Source organism: Brienomyrus brachyistius, chromosome 1 (genome assembly GCF_023856365.1).
Source record: "Brienomyrus brachyistius isolate T26 chromosome 1, BBRACH_0.4, whole genome shotgun sequence".
Classification (NCBI taxonomy): domain Eukaryota; kingdom Metazoa; phylum Chordata; class Actinopteri; order Osteoglossiformes; family Mormyridae; genus Brienomyrus; species Brienomyrus brachyistius.
Window position 1 is genome coordinate 14,604,524 of NC_064533.1, and position 26,105 is coordinate 14,630,628.

At 48.6% G+C, this 26,105-nt stretch overlaps 1 protein-coding gene across 2 annotated transcripts in view; it reads right to left on the minus strand.

Moving 5' to 3' along the window:
* The window catches only part of LOC125748760 (leucine-rich repeat-containing G-protein coupled receptor 5-like), a 51,012-nt gene that overhangs the window by 13,450 nt on the left and 11,457 nt on the right, over window positions 1-26,105 (minus strand). For both annotated transcript variants that reach the window (XM_049025311.1, XM_049025300.1), the window contains exons 2-5: window positions 14,426-14,497; window positions 10,307-10,378; window positions 6,805-6,876; window positions 1,216-1,431 (exon numbers count right to left, since the gene is read on the minus strand). In XM_049025311.1, coding sequence (XP_048881268.1) covers window positions 1,216-1,431; window positions 6,805-6,876; window positions 10,307-10,378; window positions 14,426-14,497 — 432 coding nt within the window. The remainder of the gene's footprint in view (window positions 1-1,215; window positions 1,432-6,804; window positions 6,877-10,306; window positions 10,379-14,425; window positions 14,498-26,105) is intronic.

Here is a 26,105-nt window from a genome sequence, read left to right on the forward strand (position 1 = left end):
ATGCAAAAAGGAGAAAGAGAAAATGATGTAGTTTTTTTCCACTATCCTGCCAATAAAGCAGGGGGCCAAAGGGAGACGATTTATTTGCTTTTCCATTGCAATTAGAGACTGGAATGGGGCACAGACCCTAAGGTGGAGCCACAGATTTGTAGATTATTAAGGGTTGTACACAGTGAAAATTAAACACTTTTCATTTCACACTGATTACTCAAAATTACCACTAGATAAATATCCAGAAGAAAATTGATGTGTAATTCCTAATCTCTATATGTCTAATAGTGTAATTAAAGCGGCGTGAAAACAGTCTTATTTTCAGCTCAACTGTGCTATGACCCAACATTCCACTGTTCCGAGAATGCAGTGATACATGGGCCCGGCTGACAGCAATCTAGGTTGATTTCTGCCTGCTGTGGAGCTGAGTGGACACTTTGTCATGTTTTGTCACACTTAAGATGGTGAAAGCATCGTAAATCCTTATGGGACAGCTTGCTACGGCCCAAGAATGGAAAGCTACATTGCAAGGAGTAACTTTCCAGTCAGAGCACCTGAGGTCCCTGGGGTTCCTCCAGAGCAAGGACACCCAGGAAGCTCTCTGACACTCCCCCGGCGTGTCGAGGAACAGTGAACCTCGGGGAGGACTCACCTATCCCATCAACCCCTAGCATCAAACTCCGATGTCAGTAGCCCCACATTACTTTGAGCCTTAATCCCAGCACTTGCACTGGTAATGGGACCACAGACTACTGGAAAGAGTCTTAATCCGTCACAGATCTTAATCTTCCATAGCAGCTGAGAGGAGGACCTACTGTGAGTTTGAACAGATCTTCTATGGCAGACCATAGTGTACTCCAGAATCTAATAAGGTAAAAGCCCAGTATATGACAGGAGTTATTCAAGCCTCACCTGGAGCCAGTATTAGGAAAAAATAAATGTGAATAAATCCATAAAGATTCAGCCTGTCAGCTTAACAATATAATTCAAAGGCTGTTATGTCAGTGGGAGTCTTGGATCATTGGATTTGCTTGCCAAGGGAACTCCTTTATAGAAATATCCTGATTTTGGCCTCATTGGTGAAGGAAAAAGCTGTTGCATCAGGAAACCATGATAAAGTGTAACCACCGTCGTCTTTGGAACATTTTGTCCCATACGTTCTTTCAGTCTACCTCACCCCGTTGTCCACCGCGACCCTTTGGTGAATGAACCAGGAGCACTCACAGGACGACCAGGCTGGAGAGGTTGGAGAAGGCGTGGTCAGGGATGTGGCTGATCTTGTTGAGGGCAAGGGTCATGGCCTGCAGGGAGGACAGGCCGCTCAGAGCCTGCACGGGCACCTCCGTCAGGGCATTATCATCCAGCCACAGGTGGCGCAGAGACACCAAGCCCTCGAAGCACTTTGGGGGCACGTTGTAGATGTGGTTGGCATCCAGGCGACTGGAAGACAGAGAAAACAGTTTAAGCAGATGGTATTTCAGGTTAATGAATGTCCTCCAACTCAAGACTTGATGATTACACACTCTAGATGATTACACACAGCACAACTTTTTCAGCGATGTTGCCAATCAAGTGAGACAAAGGGCAACCCATCGGGATCTGGATTATCGCAAAAAATTGCCCACTGCCAATCAAAGTTTTACAAACAGAACGTTGTTGCCCAATTTCATTGGGAAGGTGCCAGAGCAACACTGGTCAAAATCATTGCCAAGCAACATTGCTCAAGAAGTTGCCCTGTGTCCCGGCAACCTTACACCAGCAGCTTACACTTATTGGACTCCACTGAAGGGTTATGAAGGAACAATCTAATTTGCAATGTCAAAAATCAAGTTACCACGGGGATTCCTAGGATCTTAAGACATCTGGGTCTTAGCCCTGGGACCTAATTTGCCCAAAGGTCATCATGTTGAATTCTCTTGCTCTGAAGTTATGATGAGTTTAGCACTATGAAGGTTTTTTTGGAAACACGGCCTTGGAATCAGACTGTTGTGATGTATGGAATTCTCAAACTGGAAGCACGGTTGTTAAAATGTCTGAGCCAAACAAATCATTGGGGGCTCATTCAGATTCATTGGGGGCATATGAAGCTAACCCAAAAGAAACCCTACCCATGCAACTCTGGTTGGCTTCATCAGCCACAGATGTGGACTGCTCCCTCCTGCTGGAACTATGCTTTTCTCCACAAAGACATCAAGAAGCACAGCTCAACATAAATGCCATTCTGGAAACACTAAAATCCCAAAGGAGTCGTCCAAGAAACCGACTCTTTAGTTTCGTGTCTGGACATCTTCATACTGGATATTATTACAGCCAGGTGAATTTAAACCTGGACAGGGAGCACGACAGGCACTTACGCCATCAGTGGTTCGCGTCAAATAGTGGAGGATCCCATGTGATCGAAGTACAGGGTGAGAATCAGGCCACTAGAATGATAGCTACCAGCCCCTGAAATCGAATCCCCAGCTGAGGCAGAGGGCTGATGGTATGAAACCACTATCAGGAGGTTCGGCCAAATACCAGGAGCAGGAAGTACTGCAAATGCAAGTGGATAATAGGTCCTGCCAGGCCAGTTAAATCTTCTGCCATTCTGTAGTTAAGAAAGCAGGATCAATCTGAGCATAGCCTGTTACGTTTGGTTTCACACTTCGGTGCTGAAGGAAACATCAGGCCTTGGACATGGATCCCAGCACATGTGAGCAGAGGTGGTCACAGTGCAGGGCATTCTGGTGTAGGCTGCATGAAGGGAGTTTATGAGTTGGGTGGGGTAGAAGAAGTGCCATGTCCCGCCTGTGCTCCGGGATTGGGTCTGACAGGGCTTTTGAAATTAACATCACTTGTCCTCTTCTCCCAACATTACTTTCGGTTTCGGTGTCATAATAATATTAAAAATCCAGAAGTTGAAGTGCCTTTCTGTGAGTGACTGACGCGCAACCGAAAATAAATCAAATTTGTTGTTCTTCTTCTTCTTCTTCAAAAAATGTTTCCTTATTATTTTGCGTACAAAGATATTTAATTAAAATTTACTCCGGGCGTTTACAAGAAAGCGTCGTTCCTCTGTGCGGGAAGAGCGGCCGCGGCACATTAGTAAGAAAGGACCTTTGAAGCGGTGGACAGATAAAAGTGCAGCAGCCCCAGCTTAAGTGGTTTGGAGACGGACTCCAAGTGTCACTGCTGCTTGGCGGCTTTGTCTGTGCTGAATGGAACATCAGCACAGGAGCCTAAATTAGGTAGAGTGTCTGGGAACCATTGATGATGAGGGCGGGGGCGGGGGGTGAGGCTAGGATGTGGGGGTGCACTCGAGTGAAAAGACAGATTCAGGCAAAGCACGGTGCCCTTCCTCCGTCCTCGCCAGCTGCATTGCATCACTGCCATTGTTCCCTGTAGATAAATCTGGCGGGAGTAACGGGCCCACAGCTCACAGTACAGACAGGCACGTTCGGGCGCACGGCTCACAGTACAGACAGGCACGTTCGGGCGCACGGCTCACAGTACAGACAGGCACGTTCGGGCGCACGGCTCACAGTACAGGCAGGCACGTTCGGGCGCACGGCTCACAGTACAGGCAGGCACGTTCGGGCGCACGGCTCACAGTACAGGCAGGCACGTTCGGGCCCACGGCTCACAGTACAGACAGGCACGTTCGGGCGCACGGCTCACAGTACAGACAGGCACGTTCGGGCGCACGGCTCACAGTACAGACAGGCACGTTCGGGCGCACGGCTCACAGTACAGACAGGCACGTTCGGGCGCACGGCTCACAGTACAGACAGGCACGTTCGGGCGCACGGCTCACAGTACAGACAGGCACGTTCGGGCGCACGGCTCACAGTACAGGCAGGCACGTTCGGGCGCACGGCTCACAGTACAGGCAGGCACGTTCGGGCGCACGGCTCACAGTACAGACAGGCACGTTCGGGCGCACGGCTCACAGTACAGACAGGCACGTTCGGGCCCACGGCTCACAGTACAGACAGGCACGTTCGGGCCCACGGCTCACAGTACAGACAGGCACGTTCGGGCGCACGCTGCAGTTTGCCGGTGTGTCATTTGTGCTCCATGCTGGGAGTCACCTTCTTCTTTATTTATATCCCTCCATCAACACGTTAATAGAAATACAAACGTTCCACTCTCAGCGACACGGATCTACCTGGCTTCTGATCCTCCTGCCCACCAGTGAGGGCAATTCTAGAAGGGCCACAATACATACAGAGAGGGCAACTTTATCATCAGCCAATGATAAGTTTTGAATCAGTGAGTGACTGGCAGAGGGCACTCCAGGGACCAATCAGCTTTCAGCTGGGCCAGTGCCCCTGCGGCACTCCCCTGCATACGCCCCTGCTCACCAGGTGGTCCAAGTGGAACTGGCTACTTCCTCTTCATCTAATCAAACTTCCCATGGGACAGGAACGTCTGCCTGACTGTGGTGGTAGCGATGGTGGGGGGGGGGGATGTTTGGGAATGATGTGAGCCCCATTTTCATCAAGTGTGGGACGCACCGGGAAGCGCTGTAACCTGAGCCACTATCATCGCGACCGTACTCCAACTGTTTATGAGTGTTGATTTGGACCACACAGCTTGGCCTCGTTCACACCCCATTCGCAAGCTGGTCGCTTCAATCTGCACACTCATGTCCTTCTGTAACCTGCGTGTTTCATAAATAAAGGAGGATATTCAATACAGAATCATTTTTAGAAAATTCGCAGACAGTTCTCATTTCCTAAATGTAAATTTCGTAGCGGTGGGGGGGCGCAGGATGCGGGACATCTCCGATCAGGGAGGTCTGTGCATTCCTTGACTGCATGGTAGTAATTTTCTTAATTTCTCGTGTTGACATTTGCTTTAGGGACATAGCTGTTTGACACAGTCCTGGCAGCGGCGTCACGAGCGTGTTTGTGAGCGAGCACGAGCTTCCTGTCCAGCGTGTGAACTTCAGACTGGCACTAGTAAACAGCTGCCATCTTTGTTTAACTTGGGCCCCTGCACCCGGCCTGGGCCACAGCAGACATATCAAACAATCTGCTGGTGATGACATGATAAGATGGACAAATAGGCTGCAAAAGGGGCCAAGAGCAGTCCAATGGGGATGATTAGGGGCCTGAAAAGTCGTCCAGGACAGATGTGTGTGTGTATGTGTTTGTTTGCGTTTGTGCGGTATGGTGGGAGACACCCTGAAATTGTTAACCACATAGCTCATTTATAAATGAGATGGAAAATTTAATTTGTGGTTTTCTAAATTCTACTCACTGGTGTTTTTTTTTTGCCTGTACATGTACTGCACACCTGCTGACATAAGCGAGAAAAAAAAAACGTTAATAATGGTAAATTAATGAGAAATGTGGGCATGGCGTCACGCCAATCACTGCCAGTGCCTGGCAGGTGACACCTGATTTCTGCCAGCAAGGGTGGCAGGCCTCCACCAGGAAAAGGTCCGTCTCCCAGAGGCGTCGAGGTTCAGCGAGCCCTAAAGGACACATCGTTATGAAGTGGCCCCACAGACTCGACACTTTGCTGTCGAATTGGCGTTCACTGTTCCCCATTCTGATTGTCCCGATCATATTTCTCTAAATTACAATAAGACCTACCTGGTGGGTCCTGAGCACCCCCCCCAATCCCAGTCACTCATGTTCAGAAAATTGTCCCTGAAACATCTCTGCCTGGCACGTATTGCTTGCCCTTTCAGCACTGCTCCCATTGCTCCCCCCCCCCTCCTTTGTGGGGTTTATATCGCACTCCGTTAACGGCCAGTCTTATCTTGCAATCTACTGGCTCCTCACACAGCTCAAAGGCAGTTTTGTCATGCCTGCCTGGGGCTGCTGCAATACCCTGTCGACTTTAGCGCTTTCTCTGAGCCTCTGTGGGGGTACTTCTGTCTGATAGCATCTCTAGTACGCATCACACATATTATGTTATTGATGAAACCTAAAGCAAAGACAAGTACCCAATCAAATGGTTAAAAATGAGTATGAAAACCCACAAAACAAAAAGAAAATACTGTGTCCGATGAATTACAAACTTATTCATGCTTTTAAATTTGGAGCTCTGATTAGTCCGAAGGGCATAAGCAGCAATTGACACATTCGTCCTCCACCTGCCGGCACCTGTGACAGTATCCGCTCGCTCAGGCCTCTCCTTCCCTGCACTGACCACACAGTCTGTCCTAAATTAATGGTTACCTGATATCTCTCTTTCTCGTCTTCAGCGCTGAGGCGCCCTGCTCCTGGGGCCTCATTCAGAGGGGCGCATTTAGGAGACAAAGGCTCCCAAATAGAGGCTGTCATATCGCTGGAGAAACCCTGTAGTACATGCGTTCGGATCCGGCCCGACAATAATAGCAAGTCTGTTCGCTTGACCTACCTAAGGACAAAATGTGCATGGAATAATGTGATCTTAGGCTGATATTTAGCATTTGTTTGGAAAAAAAAATAAAAGCAAGAAAGGGTGGATTCCAGCTCAACTGTGCTGAAAGGCAATCTGCATTCACCTGCCTTATCTCGCTGCTTCTTCTTTTTCTCCATTGATCAAAGGTATGCTTTCTGTAGAGCCAAATTGATTTGGACTCTGTTCCAATTTTTACCTCCCCCTTCCCCGCCCCCCACTCCCAATGTCCCATGTCCTTCATTTCATGTGATAATTAAAAGAGCCGGCCACTTAAAGTTCCTGGGCTGAATGGGTTGAGATGTCATTCTGCCGATACCAAGCTGACAGTCTCATTGAGCACAGGGATTCCTTTAAGACTGGGGGGGATAAAATCAGGAAGTAACTGTCATCCTACTCGATGCAATTCCAGTGTGATCAGATTCCTGAGGGACTCACAGAGACTGGAGGTAGCGCAGGTTCTGTAGGGCCTCGCTGGGGACTTGCCGGAGGTGGTTGTTCTGCAGCATTCTGTGTGGAGACGGGGTGGGGGGGAATGGAGAGCAGGTGGAGATGTCGTCACGCACACTTACAGCCAACGGGGGCAGCAGGGCAGCACAGTGACTGCGAAGGTGCATTCCCTATTCTGGGCCCGATCCGATCCCCCTCCGTCCCCTTGGGCAGGACACTTAAAGCTAATCACTTTAGCAAACATCCAGCTGAATAACCAGGTCACCTAAGCTGCAAGCCGTGCAATTTGCACCAAGGGCTTGCAACGGTGCAGGACTTTACACCAACCACCCCTCCCCCGACAAAACAGGCAATGTCTCAGTTTAGCAGCACAAATATTTTGCGGTGACTGGACAAACTCAAACTCTATCTTTAGTCCGCAGTATCAAGCTAATGCGAGGGACCACGTCGCATGTTGTTTTTGGCACCCTCCTCCATCCAACTTTGCAAATCAGTAACCATGCGACGCCGATCCAGCAGGATTCGCCGCACATATTTTTCGTGCCTTTGTTTAACCAGTACTGTTTGCTCCAACTGTACCTTTGGCTTTGCAGATATGGGAGCTACCCTGGATAAGAGCCGGAGAGCACTGAGCACATACACTTAACATGCTCGTTAAAACTGCAGCGTCTATGGTGGGGAAGTAGGGAGCTTGCAAGGGAGCCATCTACAACCAAGAGGTGTCTCCCAAGGAGACCTGCTGGTGGGAGGTTGAGCAGTTGCTAGAACAGCCAAAGGAAAAGTTGAGGCTGAGTAGACCATCCTGGGGGGGGGGGTCCAGTGATTGGACAAAACATTGTCCTCTGAGACCTGAGCACCAAAGCCTCTCAATCTCCCTCTTGAGACCATGCCTGAGGATCTGAGCTTCTCTGTTGTAATAATGGAGATGACCATCTGAGCAGATAGTCCGGGAATTATGTTACAATGATTGATGTGTTTCTCTACAGTTAAACGTGTATTGTCCATCCATCTTCTGTGAGCCAGGTCACAGGCGGCCTGGAGCCTATTGCAGGTAACATGGGGTACAAGGCAGGGCCACACCCAGGACCACACCCAAAACGGCAGTAAACTCATCAAACATGGGAATGAAAGCACCAAAGCCTGGATGTGTGGGGCAAGTGTGGTACCCACTGAGCCAACCTAAATGGGTACTAATCATTTTGTTTGGTGGGGGAGCTCTGAAGATCTCTAACTGTGTGAGAACGTGTTAAGCATCAGAGAATGGTGAGCTTGCTTGACAACAGGTGGCCTGGTTCTGAGAGGGCCGGCCTAGCGTGAGGTAGCAGCAGGCTGCATGTTTCTGCTGAGTGGCAGCTGCGGCGCTTTAGCCGTTTCCCGCCATTTCTGAGCAGTCCTAACAATAGAGTGATAGATACAGATCGGTACAAAGGCAGGGCCTTGTCCCACAGCCTCATTAGCCAGCAGCTACCTTTGGCTAACTGCACCTCCGAGTCCTTGGCTAGCTCTTTTCTGTTTGTTCTTACTATTTAAAAATTGATTACATGGAAAAAGTAAAGCAAGTCTATCAAATTCTGAGAGCATAGATAAGGTCACTTGAACATTGCATAATGTTTTTTTTTTTATATCAAAATGCCAGTAAATCACTGAATATTTCACTATGGAAGAGGTTGGTAAGAAGTCTTAGATCTTAGGAAAGACTTTAATGTATGGGTGGTAATACATCCATCCATCAGCTTTCTGTACCTGCTTGTCCTATACAGGGTCATGGAAGTCTAGAGCCTGTCCTGGAGGCTATGGGCACAAAGCAGGGAACAACCCAGGATGGGGTGCCGACCCATCGCCGAGCACACTCATACGTGTACACCCATGGGCAATTTGGAAACTCCAGTTCATCTTAGCATGTTCTTCAAACCGTCGGGGGAAACCGGAGTATCCCGTCCCCATGTCTACATGAGGAAAACATGCAAACGGCACATGCATGGAGCCACAGCGGGGACCGGGGGTCCCAGAGATGTGAGGTAACAGTGCTAACCATGACAAAGGCGTCTGTAAAATACATGGCTCCCATATTTAATCTTGCTGACTGAGCCTACAGCAATTTAAACAGCACCAGTCCTGCTCCTATCAAAGTTATCAGTTTTCCACGGAATAACTGGCTCCCCCAACAGGAAATGGAACTCTGCTGATATCTCGCCCCATATTCCTGTGGTTGAATGTCATGATGAAAAAAATGGGGCACTTTCACAGGAAATTTACTTTTATGCTGCGGAGTAACTTCAGCGTTTGTTTTGCACGTCACAAACACGGTTTTATTTACTTTTACGAGTGCCACAATGAAAAGCCAGATGGTTTTGTGCCGGGTGATAAATTAAATTGTGCCTCTAATCTTACCATGTGCATGTAAGTATTAAAAAAAGGAAATCTACCAGAGAGGGACTGTAAGTGATTATTCTGCAGTCTTGATATGAGGGTTTTTTTTTTCATTATTGAAGCATGTAGGAATTGCAACCAAACATTCAGCATTTTACTGGGTTATCAGTTTAGTTCTGGGCCTTGTGCATCCGCAGACCTCGATCTTACATGCTAACCCAGGACCCCCAAAATGTAGGGGGGGTCAATTTCTGTTTCTGCCTGTAATAGCAGCATTTCGTGCTGTAGGGAGGGCTCAGAGCCCCCCCCCCCCCCAAAAAAAAAAAAAAAAAAAAAAAAAAAATAAAATGATCCACAACAATTCAGCACTTGGCCCTGGGTACAAACATTACACTTGATGAACCTGACGGCATCAATTCAAGTGTGAGAATTCAATCTGAAATCAAATCAAAATTGACAGATGCATTCCTCAATGGGATAAAACCTTTCCTCTCTAAAGTTACATCTTCCAGTCCACTATCATCATATTAATGGGTATTATTATATATCTTGGGCAGAATCTGTCCTCCGAACTGACGACAGTGATCAGTGAGGGAATGGGGGTTTGGCCTGTGTCAGGACACCCGGTTTGGCGCCGTGATTCTGACACATCAACGTGAAGAGTCCAGTTGCACTGGACCCCACTGCCAACGGTAGCCCTTTAGCTGCACCACAGAACATTTACAAATACTGCACAAATACTGTATTCATCCCCTGCCCAAGTGTTTGTTTAGCTTAAGAAGCCAATGTCAAGGACAAGCTCTGCCCTGAGACTCAGCCCTACTACCTCTGTTGTTACACAACTCGTTCTTGAAAATTCTTCCATTTCCACATTCCCTCCTGTGAGAAATTAAACTTCTTCCCAGTTATTTTCCAGAGATGAACTTGTTGTAACTGCTGTAAAGATCCTTCATAAAAGAGCACTTCCAGAAACTCAGGATCCATTAAAAATCATTAGATCTCGATCCAACGTTTTTTTTCTGGGGAGGTGGGTGATGGACGACGGGATCAGGAGTGCACCTTCACTGTGGGACAATTGACCCCTGGGGGTGGGGGGGGGGGGGGGCTGCAGGTCACTTACAGCACTTTGAGGTTGTATAGGCCCAAGAACGTGCCTTTAGGGATGTGGGTCAGGTCATTTCCTGCGAGACGCCTGCAGAGGGTAGAGAGAACAAAAATAAAAAAAACACAATACATTTTTTTGTCATGTGGAGCTCGTTTGACTGTGAAGAGAGGCGATACAGATGCCGTAATAATAGGTGCCAGCAGATGAAAAGATCCTAACCCCCCCCCACCCACTACCAACGTCTCTCTGATAAAGGGACAGTTACGTTTTCTCAGATTAATAGCAGTGGAAAAGGCAGCAGAACAGTAAAAGGGCTATCTGCAACGTCAGGTCCATGACTTTGTTAGTCCCTGGATAAACACTGTAAGGTTTACCCTTGTTAACCATGTAAATTTGACAAGAAATGTGTGTATACTCGAAATGTACGATCCACAACAACTTGGCCGTTCGCCGTATCATTGCTCGTCTCTGAGCTGTCCCCATCCCATCGCCCGGTGTGAACAGGAAGCTGACCACAACCACAGCCAAACGTAGGGCTGTATTGGGTTTCTCTTTACAATGCGAGCGGGACACGGTCCTGCGAGAGCGGCCCTAAATAAACTCCATCCGTCTTACATCCCGATTGGCCAGCAGGGTCACGACAAGCCCGGAGCCTATCCCGGGAGCCGCAGTGTCAAAGCCACCCTAACACCTACCTCTTATACATTTCAAAGGGAAGGTGAGTCAAGCATATTTTTCACGGACAACCCTGCAGAGAGCTGCAGATAATCCAGGAGCCATGGAGTCTAGTCCAGGAGACTGCTGTGTCCTTAACTGGCGGACGGTGCCCGTTACTGAACCAGGCATATGCTTCAAGGTGAAACGCAGGTCAGCACACCCCGCCATGTGGAGAGTGAGTGGAAGAGGGAGCTGATGTCATTGCTGTTCAGGCACCGGCCCTCCCCAGACACTTTGCAGCCTCCAGCGATCGTCCTCGCTCCCGTGGAAAAAATTTTCATGACTCAAAATTCTTCACGACACCGGGACGTGGGTCGGCCCACACCTACGTTCTGTCGCCTGAGTGGTACTTGTGGCGGACCAGTGCTGAAAGCTGGGAACGGGAACAAACAGCAGCGATGGGGGGGGGGCGAGGCCGGTTTGGGAGCGGCGGGTTATGCATACAGTTCACGGGGTCCTCGTGGTCATTCGACTTCTCACCTATCCTGGAAAGGGCTGACCTGTTCTGGCCTGAGAGCTTGACTTGGTGAAGAACTGGTGAAAGTCACACAGCGGCATGGTAATTGGAAAAGTCTGTGCTCTCCATTTACCGACAGTGAAGAATCAAGCAAGAAAAAAAAACATCCCACGACAATCGGTAAAAGGCGATGAATAAAACATGTGGATTAAAAAACATTCTAATTGTCAACATAGAAAAAAAATCGGTAAATAAAGCAGCAGGAATCTGAGCTTTCTGATTCCATTACGCCAGTGTTTCCCAATCCGGTCCTCGGGGACCGTCAACAGCATCGTGTTTTTGGCTCCCTCCCAGCTCTCTGCCAAACAGTCCACGTTTTTGCGGGAGCTGGGAAGTAGCAAATAGATGGGACTGTCTGTGGGCCCCGAGGACCGAATTCCAGCTAGAAGACCAGTGAGACCTTGAGGCGCTGCTTATTCCCTCCCGCCGTAGCAAACATGGTTTACTGCGGAAGTCAGACTCAACCAACCAGAAAGCTACCTAACAATTTGATCCCTCTAATAACTGATAGCTTCTCAAGCAAGCCATGTAGAGCTAAACGACAGGCTTTAGGAAATTCTGAGAAGGGGGCTTAGACGCCAACCACAGCATTGTCCTTACTGGTGCTGCAGTCCATTCGGCTCCCCACAAACGTTTGTCGAGATAAGCTGGCACAAACCGCCCCTCATGTCTGGATTTTTAATCCGGGGCAGCGAGCCATAGGGGTCTGATGGAAAGACAAAGGCCAACGGGTGAAAAAAGGCAGCCCACCCCCCTCGGGAGGCACACGCTCAGCAGCGTGCGATCGAGAAAACGTAACGGACTGGTCGCAGCAAGGGTGCTGTGTTTCTGCTCGTTGCTCTGCGGTAAATGAGTAAATAAAGAGTGTTATTAGATTTCATAATTAGTGGTTTAACTAAAGAGCGAGTGCCACGCAGTTAGACAAGGGCACCTTGAAAACGGTTCCATATGGGGTAGAGCACGTCATTAACACCAGCCACCTACTGTCTTTTAGTGTTTCCCTGTGAGACTGAAACTGTGCTGTTACATCTTAAAACAGCACGTTACCTCCCCATGCCATGTTTCCCGCTGCAGAGTATGTAGACTAATATTGGCTCTGTGCGTATTTCATGGCTAGCTGGATGGTGGTGTGCAGCTCAGTGCGTCACTGATCTGCACCCGTTTCCAGAAGGTTGTGGGTTTGAATCCCATGGATCTAAACCACACCCTTTTATCCAACCCCCGAGGATGGTGCTCAGTCCTGCTCTGTAACCCAAGTTTTCTTCACATATATGTCTCTTTCAACAAAAGTATCTGCTTAATAAATAAATTTAAATGTAAGTTAGGGTCTGTCTGACACTTGGAAGTCCCAACTCCACGCAAGCAATTAACTATATTAAGTAATTAAGAGCCAGCCGAACAAAATTCTAATGGGCTACGGGAAAAGGCATCACTTATACAGACATGTTACAAGACCTATATTTTCGTCCTGAAATTTGCAATAAATTACTTTGTTATGCTTAAAAACAAACGCAATTAGGTTTAATTTCTCAGATGTGTGCAACCTGTTGCTGATACTGCAGAGCTCAAGGTTTTTGCTCCCCCCCAAAATGAAACCAGACCCCAACCCCCTCCCTCCCCCCAACCCCCCCATACCACACAGTCTTTGCAGGCCAATATGGGCGTCGTTTCAGGGGATGGGGGGATTAGGATGTCTTATGTAACTGGGCCCCTCCCGAAAAGGGCGTCAGATGTTCATGCGTCAGATGTTCTGCTATTTCATTCATACTGGGCCCACTGCTGCCTCCCTCGTTTCTTTCCACGGGACCCGCAGCCTTGAGGCCGGGAGGTAAACATGCAGCCCTGCAGGAATCTGACTGAGCTTAGAGAGGTGGGGATGGGGGTGCAAGGAGGGGGGGGCACCCCAAACAGCTGCTTGGCAAACTCATCCTACTCCATGGCGTTCACTCCCAGTCAGTGATGCTCGACTGCCCCACGCTTCACGCCCTTAATACCCCCGGCATGCATGGGAAACTGAAGTAAACGACGCTCCTCCTTGTTTCCCTTCACATGCTGGCCTTTGGCCGCCTGACCGCTTAAACATGGAGAAATGCCTGCGCTTTCGTTTTCCAGGCCAATTATTTATAGATTTTAGGAGAGGGAGGATGTAAAGGTTTGGACCGGTGGCTCCCCCCAAAGGGAACAGGGATGTGCTGTTTGGGCAGGACGCGGCTGGGATCTCCCGAGAGCGGGCCCACATGCGGCCCCCCAGGCTACGGCACCTCCCCCGAACCAAAACTGACTTTCCCACAAGTGACACAGGCTGCAGAAGGTGAGCGAGTGATCTGGAGATTTCGGTACAGTGTTTGAATGACCAGACACTCAGCGCGGTGACAGTCGCCTCAAAGCCCCTGGTCAGATCTGCAAGCGGTGGCTCCGAACTTCCTGGGGCATCATGGGCTGCAACATCAGCTCCAGGTTTTTCCATCAAAAATCATAGATCAAGAGTTCAGGCTCACAAAGCTGGACGATAAGCAATGTTGTGAGATGCAGGTTCCTACAATATGCAAAGTTTATTTTTTTGCATAGCTATAGAGCCAGTGTCACCTGCCTGGGATTCACTCTTGCAGGTTTACATTACCACAGATATTGTGAGCCAGCCAATCTCGATTACAATATGCTGCCTTTCATTTAACCAATCCCACATAAGGCACCACCCATCTCTTTCATGAGGCTAGAGAGTGGCTCCTAATTTTAACATTTAGTGCTTTTGGATGCCTGCCAAAACTTGTTAGCCCGTTTGGGTTTACCAGAGGTTACTCTGCTGGTTCCAGTGTGGAGGATTCAGGAACATGGGGTTGCCCAATTGGCCACCCCTGCTGGGACTTTGGTATCACCCAACTTTCATTGGTTATACTCACAGTTCTTCCAGGAAGTGGAGGTTGGACAGGGCGCCAGTGGGCAGCAGGGTGAGGTTGTTCATGCTGAGGTCACTGTAGAAGGCAGGGGGGGATTAGGGGCAAAGAGAGGGAAAGTGTTAAGATTACAGGCCACAACTGCAGCTTCCAGCTGCTCATTCCACACATTGTGGAGTAATACTTCCTGGTAAGGAGAGGCAGAGGAGCAGAGGCCAGCCTGCCAAGGCGCTAGTGAACGGCCATCTCTCTCTGAAATTGTATTCCCATTTCAAAATATTTTCATGGCATGCCCCTTCCCTCCTCCTCTGCGAGCGGATTGGCTGGTCCGTGGGGGTGCGGCCATCAGAGGGAGGGGCCTATTGCTAGCAGTGTATGAAGTTTCAGGGTCCATGTGGCTCAAAGCCTCTGACCCTATGTGACAAGCATCTGATTTCCAGCCAGGGAGAAACAGAAAATGGGCTGATGGCAAAACATATATAGGCATACTACAATGTCCTGGATTCAATAGGATTAAAGTCAGTGTTTTGGCACAGTAGGGACTTTATCCAGAAGGGAACTTTATCTTAGATAGATTGATTCAAGAAGTCATAAAAAATTGGAATGAGATCCATGGTCACACACACACACACACACACACACACACACACACACACACACACACACACACACCCATCCTAATCCTTTCATCATTCTAACACTACAGAGCCTGAAAAGCGAGCAGCCTTTCAAACAGCTAAATGTGAGCAGCACACATACGATAAGTACGCGGAGCTGTTTCCCAACACGCCGCCACTATCTCGCAAATTCGCTCTTATCACCGGTTATAAAGGGGCCACACAGCTTTGAAGTCCCAGGACGACCAAAACAAAGCCGCTGTACGTAGTGCCTACACACCCAACCCGCTTTACGGGAGGGGGGCGGATCCATAAAAAAGGGGTGATGCGACACCTCCCGTGCTTGTAATGTCTCAAGATTGTAAGAGCGGGAGTGTAGAGTCAGGAACATGGACAAAGCGACCAGATGAAGAAACACATTAGCACTTACGCGACTGTTCATTCAGCCCTACGTCAAAGGATTTTTGCACAGATATTAAAGCAGTTTTCAGCATGATTTATATGTCTACATTTTTTTTTTTTTTTTACATTTTTACATTTATTTTTTACACTTCTGTTTGACTATTTTTATTAGATTTATTGTCTTTTGTATCTGTCTTGATTGTATCTTTGCTTGTGTACCTCATGCCACCCCCAGCACGCAAGCGAATTCCTCATGCATTCTGATTCTGAGAACATGGCACCTTGACATTCACGCTGAGGTGGCTCCCTTAATGATTGACAGCACTAACTAAAACAGGGACCTGCCGACCTTATGTGCCTCCGGGGGGAATTGGGGGTGGGATAAACCCAGTCCCTAAAAGCATGGTTACCCGTCTGGGGCCGTGCCTCATAAGCTCTCCAAATATGCTCCTCAGGGTCGGCGCGTGATGTTCTTGAGGATGCCAGCGAATCACACCAGGGGTCGTTGCTAAGTTGCTTAATTAGAAAATTCCACAGGCTACAAACAAACCCAGCTTCTTCTTAACGCTCAGCAAAGGCAATCAAATGAAACTAAGGATACTTTAATTCCTGAATAAATACAACAACTGCTCGATATTCTCCAAAGAATACAGATAAAGCGCTGACTGATTTAATTATATATAAGTACGTTTTTTTTTGTCTTTAATTATCTTGATTGTTTCGAAAGCACACTGCTGGAGTTAAATCGTGGCTAGAAGGCATTTTAAATGATGCATTAGCTGAAACTCAAAGAGCTACATTCGTTAAGACCACATAAGAGTTGATAGTTTGCATCACAGCAAATGAGACAAGACTATCAATTAATAACAGATGCTGGGTGTGTGAGACGTGGCATGAAACAGCTTTGTATACATACATAGCTAGGGCACTGCAGAACATAAAAGAGTGAGTTAGGATGCTGTGCCTGTGATTCAAAGACCACCGGATTGAGTCTCATGGATGGCAGAGTGATGTCACTGTTGGGCACTTGAGCAAGACCATCAACCAGTTACTTCAGGTCCGGCCCTGCCGTCTCAATTGTATGCTGCTTTCAATAAAAGCGACTGTTAAAAAATGTTTTAGAATGTTGATACAATGATATACTATATCAGAAGTGGGAATCAGATCACGTCAAAACTACGGGCGGGAGATGGAGAGCGGAGAGGAAAGTCAGGTGTCCTCTTTCCCCACGTTTCCCGACGAGCTGCACCTTGAGCCACATTAACAAGATAAATGAGGCGCGACGCGAAACGCGATCTGACCACAGAGTCGGCGGCCGGCCGGCCGGCCCCTAAACAGGAAGCGACATTGGGGCCGCGTTAATCAAACAGGCCAAATTTAAGCTGATTAGCTTTAATGGGCAGAGGGAGGGTCCCGGCAATTTCGCAGCTCTCTGGGGGGTTTCCCAAGGGTCTAATGTATCGCTGCCGGCTCTATCCAGGGAAAAGGTGGATTAGGAGCTAAGTGAGACCGCTTGACATACGGCGCCCCCCCCCCCCCCCCCCCCGACCTCATTCCCGGAGAGGGGGCTCGGCCCAGACGGCATCCCCGCCTTGCTCCTCGTAAGCGACGCGCCGCCGCAAACTCCACCCCCTGAAGGACAAAAGTGAAAACAAAACAAAGGCGGTATTGTTGCCTGCTGCTCCCTCACTGTCTGGCAAAGTCTAACTGATACCCATCAAAATGGTGTCACTTCTTTGGGGTCGTCTGAATAGTTCATCAACGAGCGGAGCCTCAGTGTCTGTGAGATACACAATAAACCACGGACAAACAAAGAGCTTTTCCTGTTTCTCAAAAACATATAGTGGCTGCCTGTCGCGTGGATCGCCTATCAAAGGAATTCCTGCTCGCTGAATGGGACGGTTTCGGGATATGGTGGGAGAATGAAGATCAAAAACACTGAACTGTAATCATGAAGGTCTCCGGCTGAAGCACAGGAGATTTCCTCCTGTATCATCCTGAACTTCAATCAGATTTAAAGGGAAGTTACTTATTCTCATCTCCCTAGCAGTATTTTTCAGTAATCCTGATCCGTAATGTTGTCACTCACCAGTGACCCTGGCATTACAGTGACCATGACATTACAGTGACCATGGCGTTACAGTGACTATGATGCTAGAGTGACTTTGGCTTTACAGTGACCTTGGTTTTTCAATGACATTGAATTTACAATGACTGCGACTTTGCAGTGATTATGAGTTTACAGTAACCTTGGCTTTATGATAACCATGACTTTACAGTGACTTTGGCTTTATAATAACCATGACTTTACAGTGACTTTGGCTTTGTAATAACCATGACTTTACAGTGACTTTGGCTTTAGAGTAACCTTGACTGTATAATGATTGTGACTATACAGTGACCTTGACTTTACAATGACCCAGACTTTACAGTGACTGTTTCTCCACGGTGACCTTGACTATAACAGTGACTGTGACTTTACGGTGGCTTTTGTTTTATAGTGACCGTGACCTAAAAATACGCAGCCAATACTAGGATAAAGAGCAGTATGTCCCTTCAACAACACATCACTGTATCTGCTAAAAGGGGCAAACCTGGCTGGGGAGTCTGAGTTACACTACCGATGGGACACTAACGGCAGAAGTGCCAGACTCTTCCAGAAAGTCAACTGGAGGGAGCCTCTGAAAGCCAAAACTTCTCGAAATATTATTCCACCAGGGATTTGCAGACAGTAAATAAAACCCTCGGTACTAGATCAACCCTTGGACCATCACTGCTTTATTTAAGGTGAAATACATCAGTAATGTCTTGCAATTATCAAGATGCATTTCATTGATCAAACTCTCATTGATTATGTAGAAATCCATCCATCTTCTAACCGCTTTTAACTTGCAGGGGGGTGAGGGGGGCGGAGGGCACAAGACTGGGGTACACCCTGAATGAGATGCTAGTCCACAGCATGGCACATACATGCACACACACACATACATTTCATATACACCTATCATTGTGGGGACTCTCTGTTCATTTTGTTGGGAATAACCCTAATCCTAACTATAATTACCCTAACCCTTACCCAGCCCTAATCTTAACCATAAGTAACCAAACAAAATACAAGACTTACAGAATTTTTAGTTTTTTGATTCCACAGATCTTTGGGGGCCCATGAAAATAGTCCCCACAGCACAAAAATAACTGAATTTTATTACATTGTGAGGGATATTCGGTCCCCACAATGTAATATAAACATAATCCACACACACACAGACACACACATAGGCATTAACCCATTATGGGAAATTTTCTTCAAGATAATTAAACAACAGAGTCTCAGACGGGCCCAGTGTGACACAGCAGTGCCGCCCGATTAGCTTCCCCTGATATTTTCGTTACCATCCCGCATGGCGCCTTGACAATCGCTGAACGGGAGACGGTGTGAACCGGACCTGACCCCATAAATCAAACCATAAATCAGCTAAAGACCGCCAGCTATCTATGAAATTAAAGCCCAAACAGGGATGGCAAATTAATCAATTGATTAATTGATCGATTAACCGATTAATTAAAATGTCCCGATTAAATTTGGGTATCTGTAGTCCGGCATCACTTCATAGTCCCCTACTAATACATTTCCCACTTTGACTGCATAAATATATAAAATTTTATGTACTGCATCCCAAGCTATAAGTGCAGCTAATCTAAATATTTGTTCATGGAAATCTTGAACAACAGGTCTTTTCACTGCTGCTTATAATTGAACCTCTGACTGCAGTGGGGTCCTCTCTAGTGCACGACTGTGCCCCATTATTTTTTGTTTGGTAAAAAAAAAAATAAAAAAAGACCTTAGCCCCCGACACTAATTAGTGCCCTTGCTCTAAAAATAGAAAACACCCTTTTCACAAGTCAGCTTCTTTAAATAGACCCGCGCTGTAAAAACACGGCACTGCTTAACACGTTTTCCACATGGTCACCTAGGCCGCAGCGAGCACACCAGGGTAAATGTGTCAGCCTAGATGGTTCACGGCCCCCGATCTGAGCCCCCAGTACACTACATTTCCATTTAAAATGGCTCTTTCTATAGCGCGGGTTAAGTCCCGCACGGGACAGGCATTTCAGCGGGACGCCATGGGTCCTGTTTATTTACGCACCTGTACAGGCTGCGGCCCAGACATGTGGGAAACTGCAGACGTGAATTAGATTCTTTCTTCGCCAAGATGCTTCGCCCTTCCAGACGTGTCAGGAACACTGCGGCGGACGATGTTTTTATTCCCGACATCTAACAGAAGCTCCCACATTTACTCCAATATTTAATATTTTATTTATGCACACACTCCCCAGCCAGTCCTGAACGGGTGCATGCAGGCTGCTTGTTTTTCTTGGACAGCACACCAAGCAGCCCCTGATCCAGTACAGGCGAGAGGCCCCTGCCTTCCTTACTGCTTGCCATATATCCCAGAATGCAGCTGGCCAAGCGGACCGAACACAAACGCAGCATCACCGCACTCATTAGGCAGTCATTACTTCATTATGTTTACATCATTATCCATTTATTACATCATTTATGTTATTATCGGGTTACTTCCTGTTAAAATGCAGCTTTGCATGTACGCAACTCACTGTAGGCGATTCGGAAACTGCAATTGACTTAATGGCTCATTTTTGGACCGTGTGAGGAAACCGGAGTTCGCGGAGGAGTCTTATACAACACGCGGTGAATATGCATAAACCATGCAGAGCGTGGGTGGCGGGATGGAAGCCACAGCCTTGGAGGTGTGGGGCTATGGTGTAGCCCACTGAATCATGGGGGGTAAGGATAAAGCTGTTTACATGACTCAACCTCCTGATCAACGCTCAGCGGGGAGCGAGATCGCACGTCGCGACACGCACCGCTAACTGCACCTGCAGCATGAAAACATGCGATGGTCCCAGGTCACGTCGTCGTCTCTGCGCCCGTTTCTCAATCAGGAGCCGATTCAAGGCATGCAGAATGAAGCCTGGGCAGGTGAGGCATCGTGGGATGAGGGCGCAGTCAATTCGGAACAAAGCGCACCTAAGCTGCGGGGGGTACGAGACCATTGCGAGGTGGGCCTTCCACGAGATGGGGTCCAGGAGGCGCAGGGGCATGGGGAGCACGGGGCCCCCTTTAATGCGCCGCATTTACGGAGCCCTGGCCCCAAGCGGTTGACTGAACAGCAGCGGGGAGACCCTGCGCGACGGCGACTCAAAGGGCGCAAGCGAACGCCTAAATGGGAGTATAAAGACATCAAACTACTCGAAACAGACTCCTGGGGGAGGGAGGGGAGATTTAAAGCGGGGGCTCGGCGGATCAGCGCCAAGCTTTGTGCCTCACACGTGAAAAGGCCGACTACAGACAGCTGCCTCTCCCTAGGATGATTTGCACACTTCCCAGCCCCCCCCACCCCTCTCCTCACCAACCCCCCACCTTTCTTTCACCAGTTAAACCCCAGAAGGTTCAGCCAAGAGATCGATGGCATGACCCCCCCCCCCCCCCCCCCCGCACCCACCCAAAAAAAAACGCAGAGTAAGAGATTCAGCAGAGTGAGTTCACGCCTGTGTCAAGTCAAAAGAAGCCTAGAGGTCAAACTAGACACAATTACAGCCACAAACGTGATGGGGGGGGGGCATACATCAGCACGAGTGGCCCCCACAAGTTTACCCTCCCAGCTGCAGGGAGAGGGCTCTGCAAATCAACCTGGAAGGTGAGGGTGTGGGATGCCTCTTGCTCTGGGCGCACCCCACCCGGCTGTCACTAGTCCGATTAACCATTCACACAAAGGAGGTTTAAAATTCACCTCCCAGTTTAAAGAGAATACCTGCATCATGTTAAACTCAAACCAAGCTCACACACCTCCCCAAAGAGGGAAAGTTACCAATTAACACATTACCAAATGGGCCAAAACATAAGCTTCTAATAACCAGGGTACCAGAACCGGGCCAGTTAAAAGATCTTGGTACAAAAACAGGGATCTCCAGTGGGTCTTTTACACTTTTTATACTTTGTGCCTTTTTTAAAGTGAAAACAAATTCGCAGAAAAACACGCGAGCAATTTGAGGCGCGTATTCAAAGTAACACACTGAAGGAATTAGGATCCACTAGTCATTCGCCGAGAGAGACGTTAATGTGATGGCTATACATGCGTGTGAGGACCCCAGGTGGGGGCACGCAGCGTCAGCCTAGCCTGGAGGTCCGGTGGCTTCAGAGAAAGGGGGTCGGGGGGGGGGGGGAGGGGGGGCACATGCAGGCCTCCAGCTGAGCAGAGTGTGAAAAACCCATAGGCTCGGCAAGGAGGGAGATCAAAGAGGTGACTAAATGCATCCCTGGGGCCAGAGTGGGGAGTGCTGATGTGTCGTACCCCACCCAGGGAGATTGGGGGGCGGGGGCGGCCACGTGGGGGGGAATACCAAGAAGTTGGGCTGGGTCCATGACGGTCGCACCCAAATCCATCGACCTGAGCATACAGGAACACTGCTGATCCGGTGTCTCTTCAGTGGCGATGGCGTCAGTGCTGAGGCCTGTCCGGATGACTAAAATCTCTGAGCTCCTTATTAGGAAGGGGGCAGGTGATACCCTGTTAGCCCATGAGCGAATCACGGCATGCGGCCGAATCCAGAGGCCATCCCATGCAGATGTAAAAGGTCACGGATGCTTCTTTATTTAGTCGTGCCTTTATCTCGCATTCATAAGATTCATAACATCTCAGTGCACATCTGGGTGCTTTTACTGGAATGATCCGAGACGTCCCAGAGGAGCAGGGCAGCCAGGCCTCCTTCCGGCCCCCGGGCGGCCTGCTTGGGATCACAAGTCTCACGATTTCCAAAAAAAAAGAACGTTCGGCCATTTTTTGCCCATTGTCATTTCCCGTCCCGGATTTACAGACCGGCAGTGCAGCCTAAGTATAAATCCGGCAGGAAGCCCGCAATCGGGAAGCCCTGCAGGTACAGGGATGTGCCGAGCTAGAAAAATCGCATGTTTAAAGACAGAGAAATTCATTACATTATTGATACCTTTTAATAAGCTCCAGGCCTCGCCGATTTGGGGATTCGTGAGAGCTGTCATCAGGTGTGCATTGACTGCCACTACACAGACTGGCATTACTTTCATTTAACAGACAGACGAAGAGACGTGCAAATGGCAATAATAAAAAGCACACAATAGTGCAATTATAAGGAAAATAATGCAATTATTAGACAAAAGACACGTTAGACAGAGTCAGAAGTAGAAACGGAAGATGTACATATGAGAAGGCATTAGCCAGTGACGCTACAAAATTACTGATAAAGATGGATGGTGTATCATGTAGGAATGTGAATGTGTCGTCGCTGCCTCCTCACCGGGAAGACAAAGAGGAGGAGGTGGAGACGTCATGCAATCTGATCACAGTGACGCACACTGACCAACAACAACTCTTGAAAAACACACATTTCAGAGCCAGCATGCGTTTGGCTGTCATGTGCCTGAAAATGGGAAACCCCTGGGGTCTCCTTAGCGATGTTCAGCAATCTCACTGTGAAAAAACATGCCAGCCAGATGCACCCCCCTCCCCCTCAACACTAAAACATTAGTATGTAATCTCTCTGTTTTTGGCTGGTTCTTTTTTACCCTTCTCTTCTAAACAAGCCCTAATTATAACCACTTCGTCAGTGTTTTGCTTTGTTGTTTTGTCTAGATAAGGCCGTCTTCCAATGATCTGGGCGATAACGCAGCAGTGCCTTACAGAAAGGAAAATGCCGGCAGAAGATTCCGGCGGCGGAAGTACACCTAAACAAAACCCCAACGTAAACAGACGAGCCTCCCTTAACCCGAGCGCAGAGGCGCCCCTGTCACGGGTGAATGCCTTGCCCTCGCACAGCATCTAAACGTGACTCTTATCCGGGAAACTCCCCACAGGAGGGCTGTGCGGCCGCTGTCAGGCACGGACCCAGACTCCGCTTCTGGTGGGCGGCTTGAATGCATCCGCGCCGGAGGAAGACAAAATGACCGGCATGTAAACACAGGACTCTCAGTTCATATGCGCTGTTGTTACCATGGCAGCCCACGGTGGCAAAAAAAAAATATGGGCAAATACGTGAGGAAGCAGGAGGTGCTGACTGTAAACATGGCACATACACTCTGTGTATCCGTCACAAGTGTTATTCACTGGCTGCCAACAGCCACTTTCCTTTGGAAGTCTGACCTTTAGTCGCCTGTATGAGAACAGGTACCCTGGATGCTTGTTTGTGTATGTTCCATCTCGCTCTCCTCTGAGGCACAGACACAACTGAGAGTGAACCTTGGGGTGTGAGCACATGGGCAGCCATTTATCTGGCGCCCCTGTAATATTTCGGGTGGGGGGCTTAAGGGACTTGGTGAAGGGCCCGACAGAGCTGTGATTGTGCTGCCAAGGATGGGATTTGAATCGGCGACTTTCCAATTACAGACGCAGAAGCCTGACCTGCTGAGCCACGCACTTCCCCCCATGGGGTCACAGGAGGAGGTGCACATGGAGTGGTAGGGGGGGGGGGGGACGTAGGGACACCCGCACATTTTAAAATCAGGAAGGCCTAGTTAGGCCTAGTTAATATGGAAATGCAAAAATACAAGGAGGTCAGACAGCTCTTCTAGTTTGGGGGCCCTGGGCAGATCCAGGCAACATGGGAATTGGGGGATTTATTAAGAGCCTTGGGATTCAGTAGAGAGGGACAGTGTAACAAACACGTTTGGGCCCTGACAAAGGGGCTACCAAACACGTTTGGGCCCCGACAAAGGGGCTACCAAACACGTTTGGGCCCCGACAAAGGGGCTACCAAACACGTTTGGGCCCCGACAAAGGGGCTTCCAAACACGTTTGGGCCCCGACAAAGGGGCTACCAAACACGTTTGGGCCCCGACAAAGGGGCTTCCAAACACGTTTGGGCCCCGACAAAGAGGCTACCAAACACGTTTGGGCCCCGACAAAGAGGCTACCAAACACGTTTGGGCCCCGACAAAGGGGCTTCCAAACACGTTTGGGCCCCGACAAAGAGGCTACCAAACACGTTTGGGCCCCGACAAAGGGGCTACCAAACATGTTTGGGCCCCGACAAAGGGGCTTCCAAACACGTTTGGGCCCCGACAAAGGGGCTACCAAACACGTTTGGGCCCCGACAAAGGGGCTACCAAACACGTTTGGGCCCCGACAAAGGGGCTACCAAACACGTTTGGGCCCCGACAAAGGGGCTACCAAACACGTTTGGGCCCCGACAAAGGGGCTTCCAAACACCTTTGGGCCCCGACAAAGGGGCTACCAAACACGTTTGACCCCCGACAAAGGGGCTACCAAATCGGAGAAATACGAGCACCGCCACACAACGCCTGCTCTCTCTCTCCATCTCTCCCTGCTCTCTGAGACAAAAAGCCTGCTTTATATCATTAACAATTACTAAATGATTGCAGATGAGCAGAGGGGCCTTTCCCGAGATTTTTTCCTGCTCCAAAAACACCCACACCCGCCCACCCCCACCCATCTCTCAGCCTCTTGCTATATAAGTACTGTACTATAGTATAGATATTATCCTCTAGTATAGATACCGTCCTAAAATATAGATTCCTTCCTATAGTACAGATACTGTCTTACAGTATAGATACTGTCTTATAGTATAAATACTCCCCTGCAGCAGGGGTTTGAAAATTCTATTGTAATCATAACCACTACTGGTCAACTGCAATAGGTACTGTCGTATAGAACAAATACTATCCTATACTGCATATAGTGTCCTACTGTCCTATAGTTAAGACACTATCCCATAGTATAGATAGTATTCTGGAGTATAGATACAATTCTGTGGTCTAAATACCCCCTGCCTATAATTGTTCTTTTCATGCCAGGACCATCAACCGCAGGTAGAGGAGAAAAGGCAATTTCTGATTAAACTGATTAAACACAGAGACTATGGCTTTGTCAGTGAGGACTGAGAAGAGAGTAACAACCGAAAGAGAAAAGAGCGAATCCCACCTACTACAGGAAGCCGAGCTTCCCGGTGGCAAAAAGATGGGAATTTCAGGATGGAACTGGGAAATTCCACCAGTACTGCTGGGATATAACAGGTCAGCAATGCAAGGAAAATGCAAAATAACCCTGAACTGAGGCACGCGATGAACCCGCTTCATACCGTCGCTCACTGACCACCGGCGAGTAGATGGGCTGGTCTGAGCCATTTCAGCAGCATACTGCTCCTTCTCCCACAAATACCCCACTCATTTCTGGCCCGTTTTGGCAGCTCAGCTTAGCAGTGCAATCACTAGATTTGATTTGACATTTTTCTTCTCCTCTTCTCTTTGATTGGCTAAATCCATCTCCATGGACACCGCAGGTTGTACCACCGCTGCCGTCTCTGCCCCATACATCCTCGAACAGCCCTGTCTGCGACTTGCCGGCCGTTCCCCTCCCTCCCCCCACAGGCCCCCCGCCCCTCGTAGCTCACAGCTACCGATTCCTTCCCGTTCTGCCCTCTGTGCCTGCTTTCTTTTAAACTGAAAGCCGCTGACGATTTCCAGCAGCTGTAAAAACACTTTTTGATTTTCTGTTCCTCTGGAATTTCGTAATTAAATTTGAGTTTGTTTTTCTTATGATGCAAATCCTTAGTTGCCTGTCTCCACCTCTTTAGAATTCACTTGAAAGACTTCGATA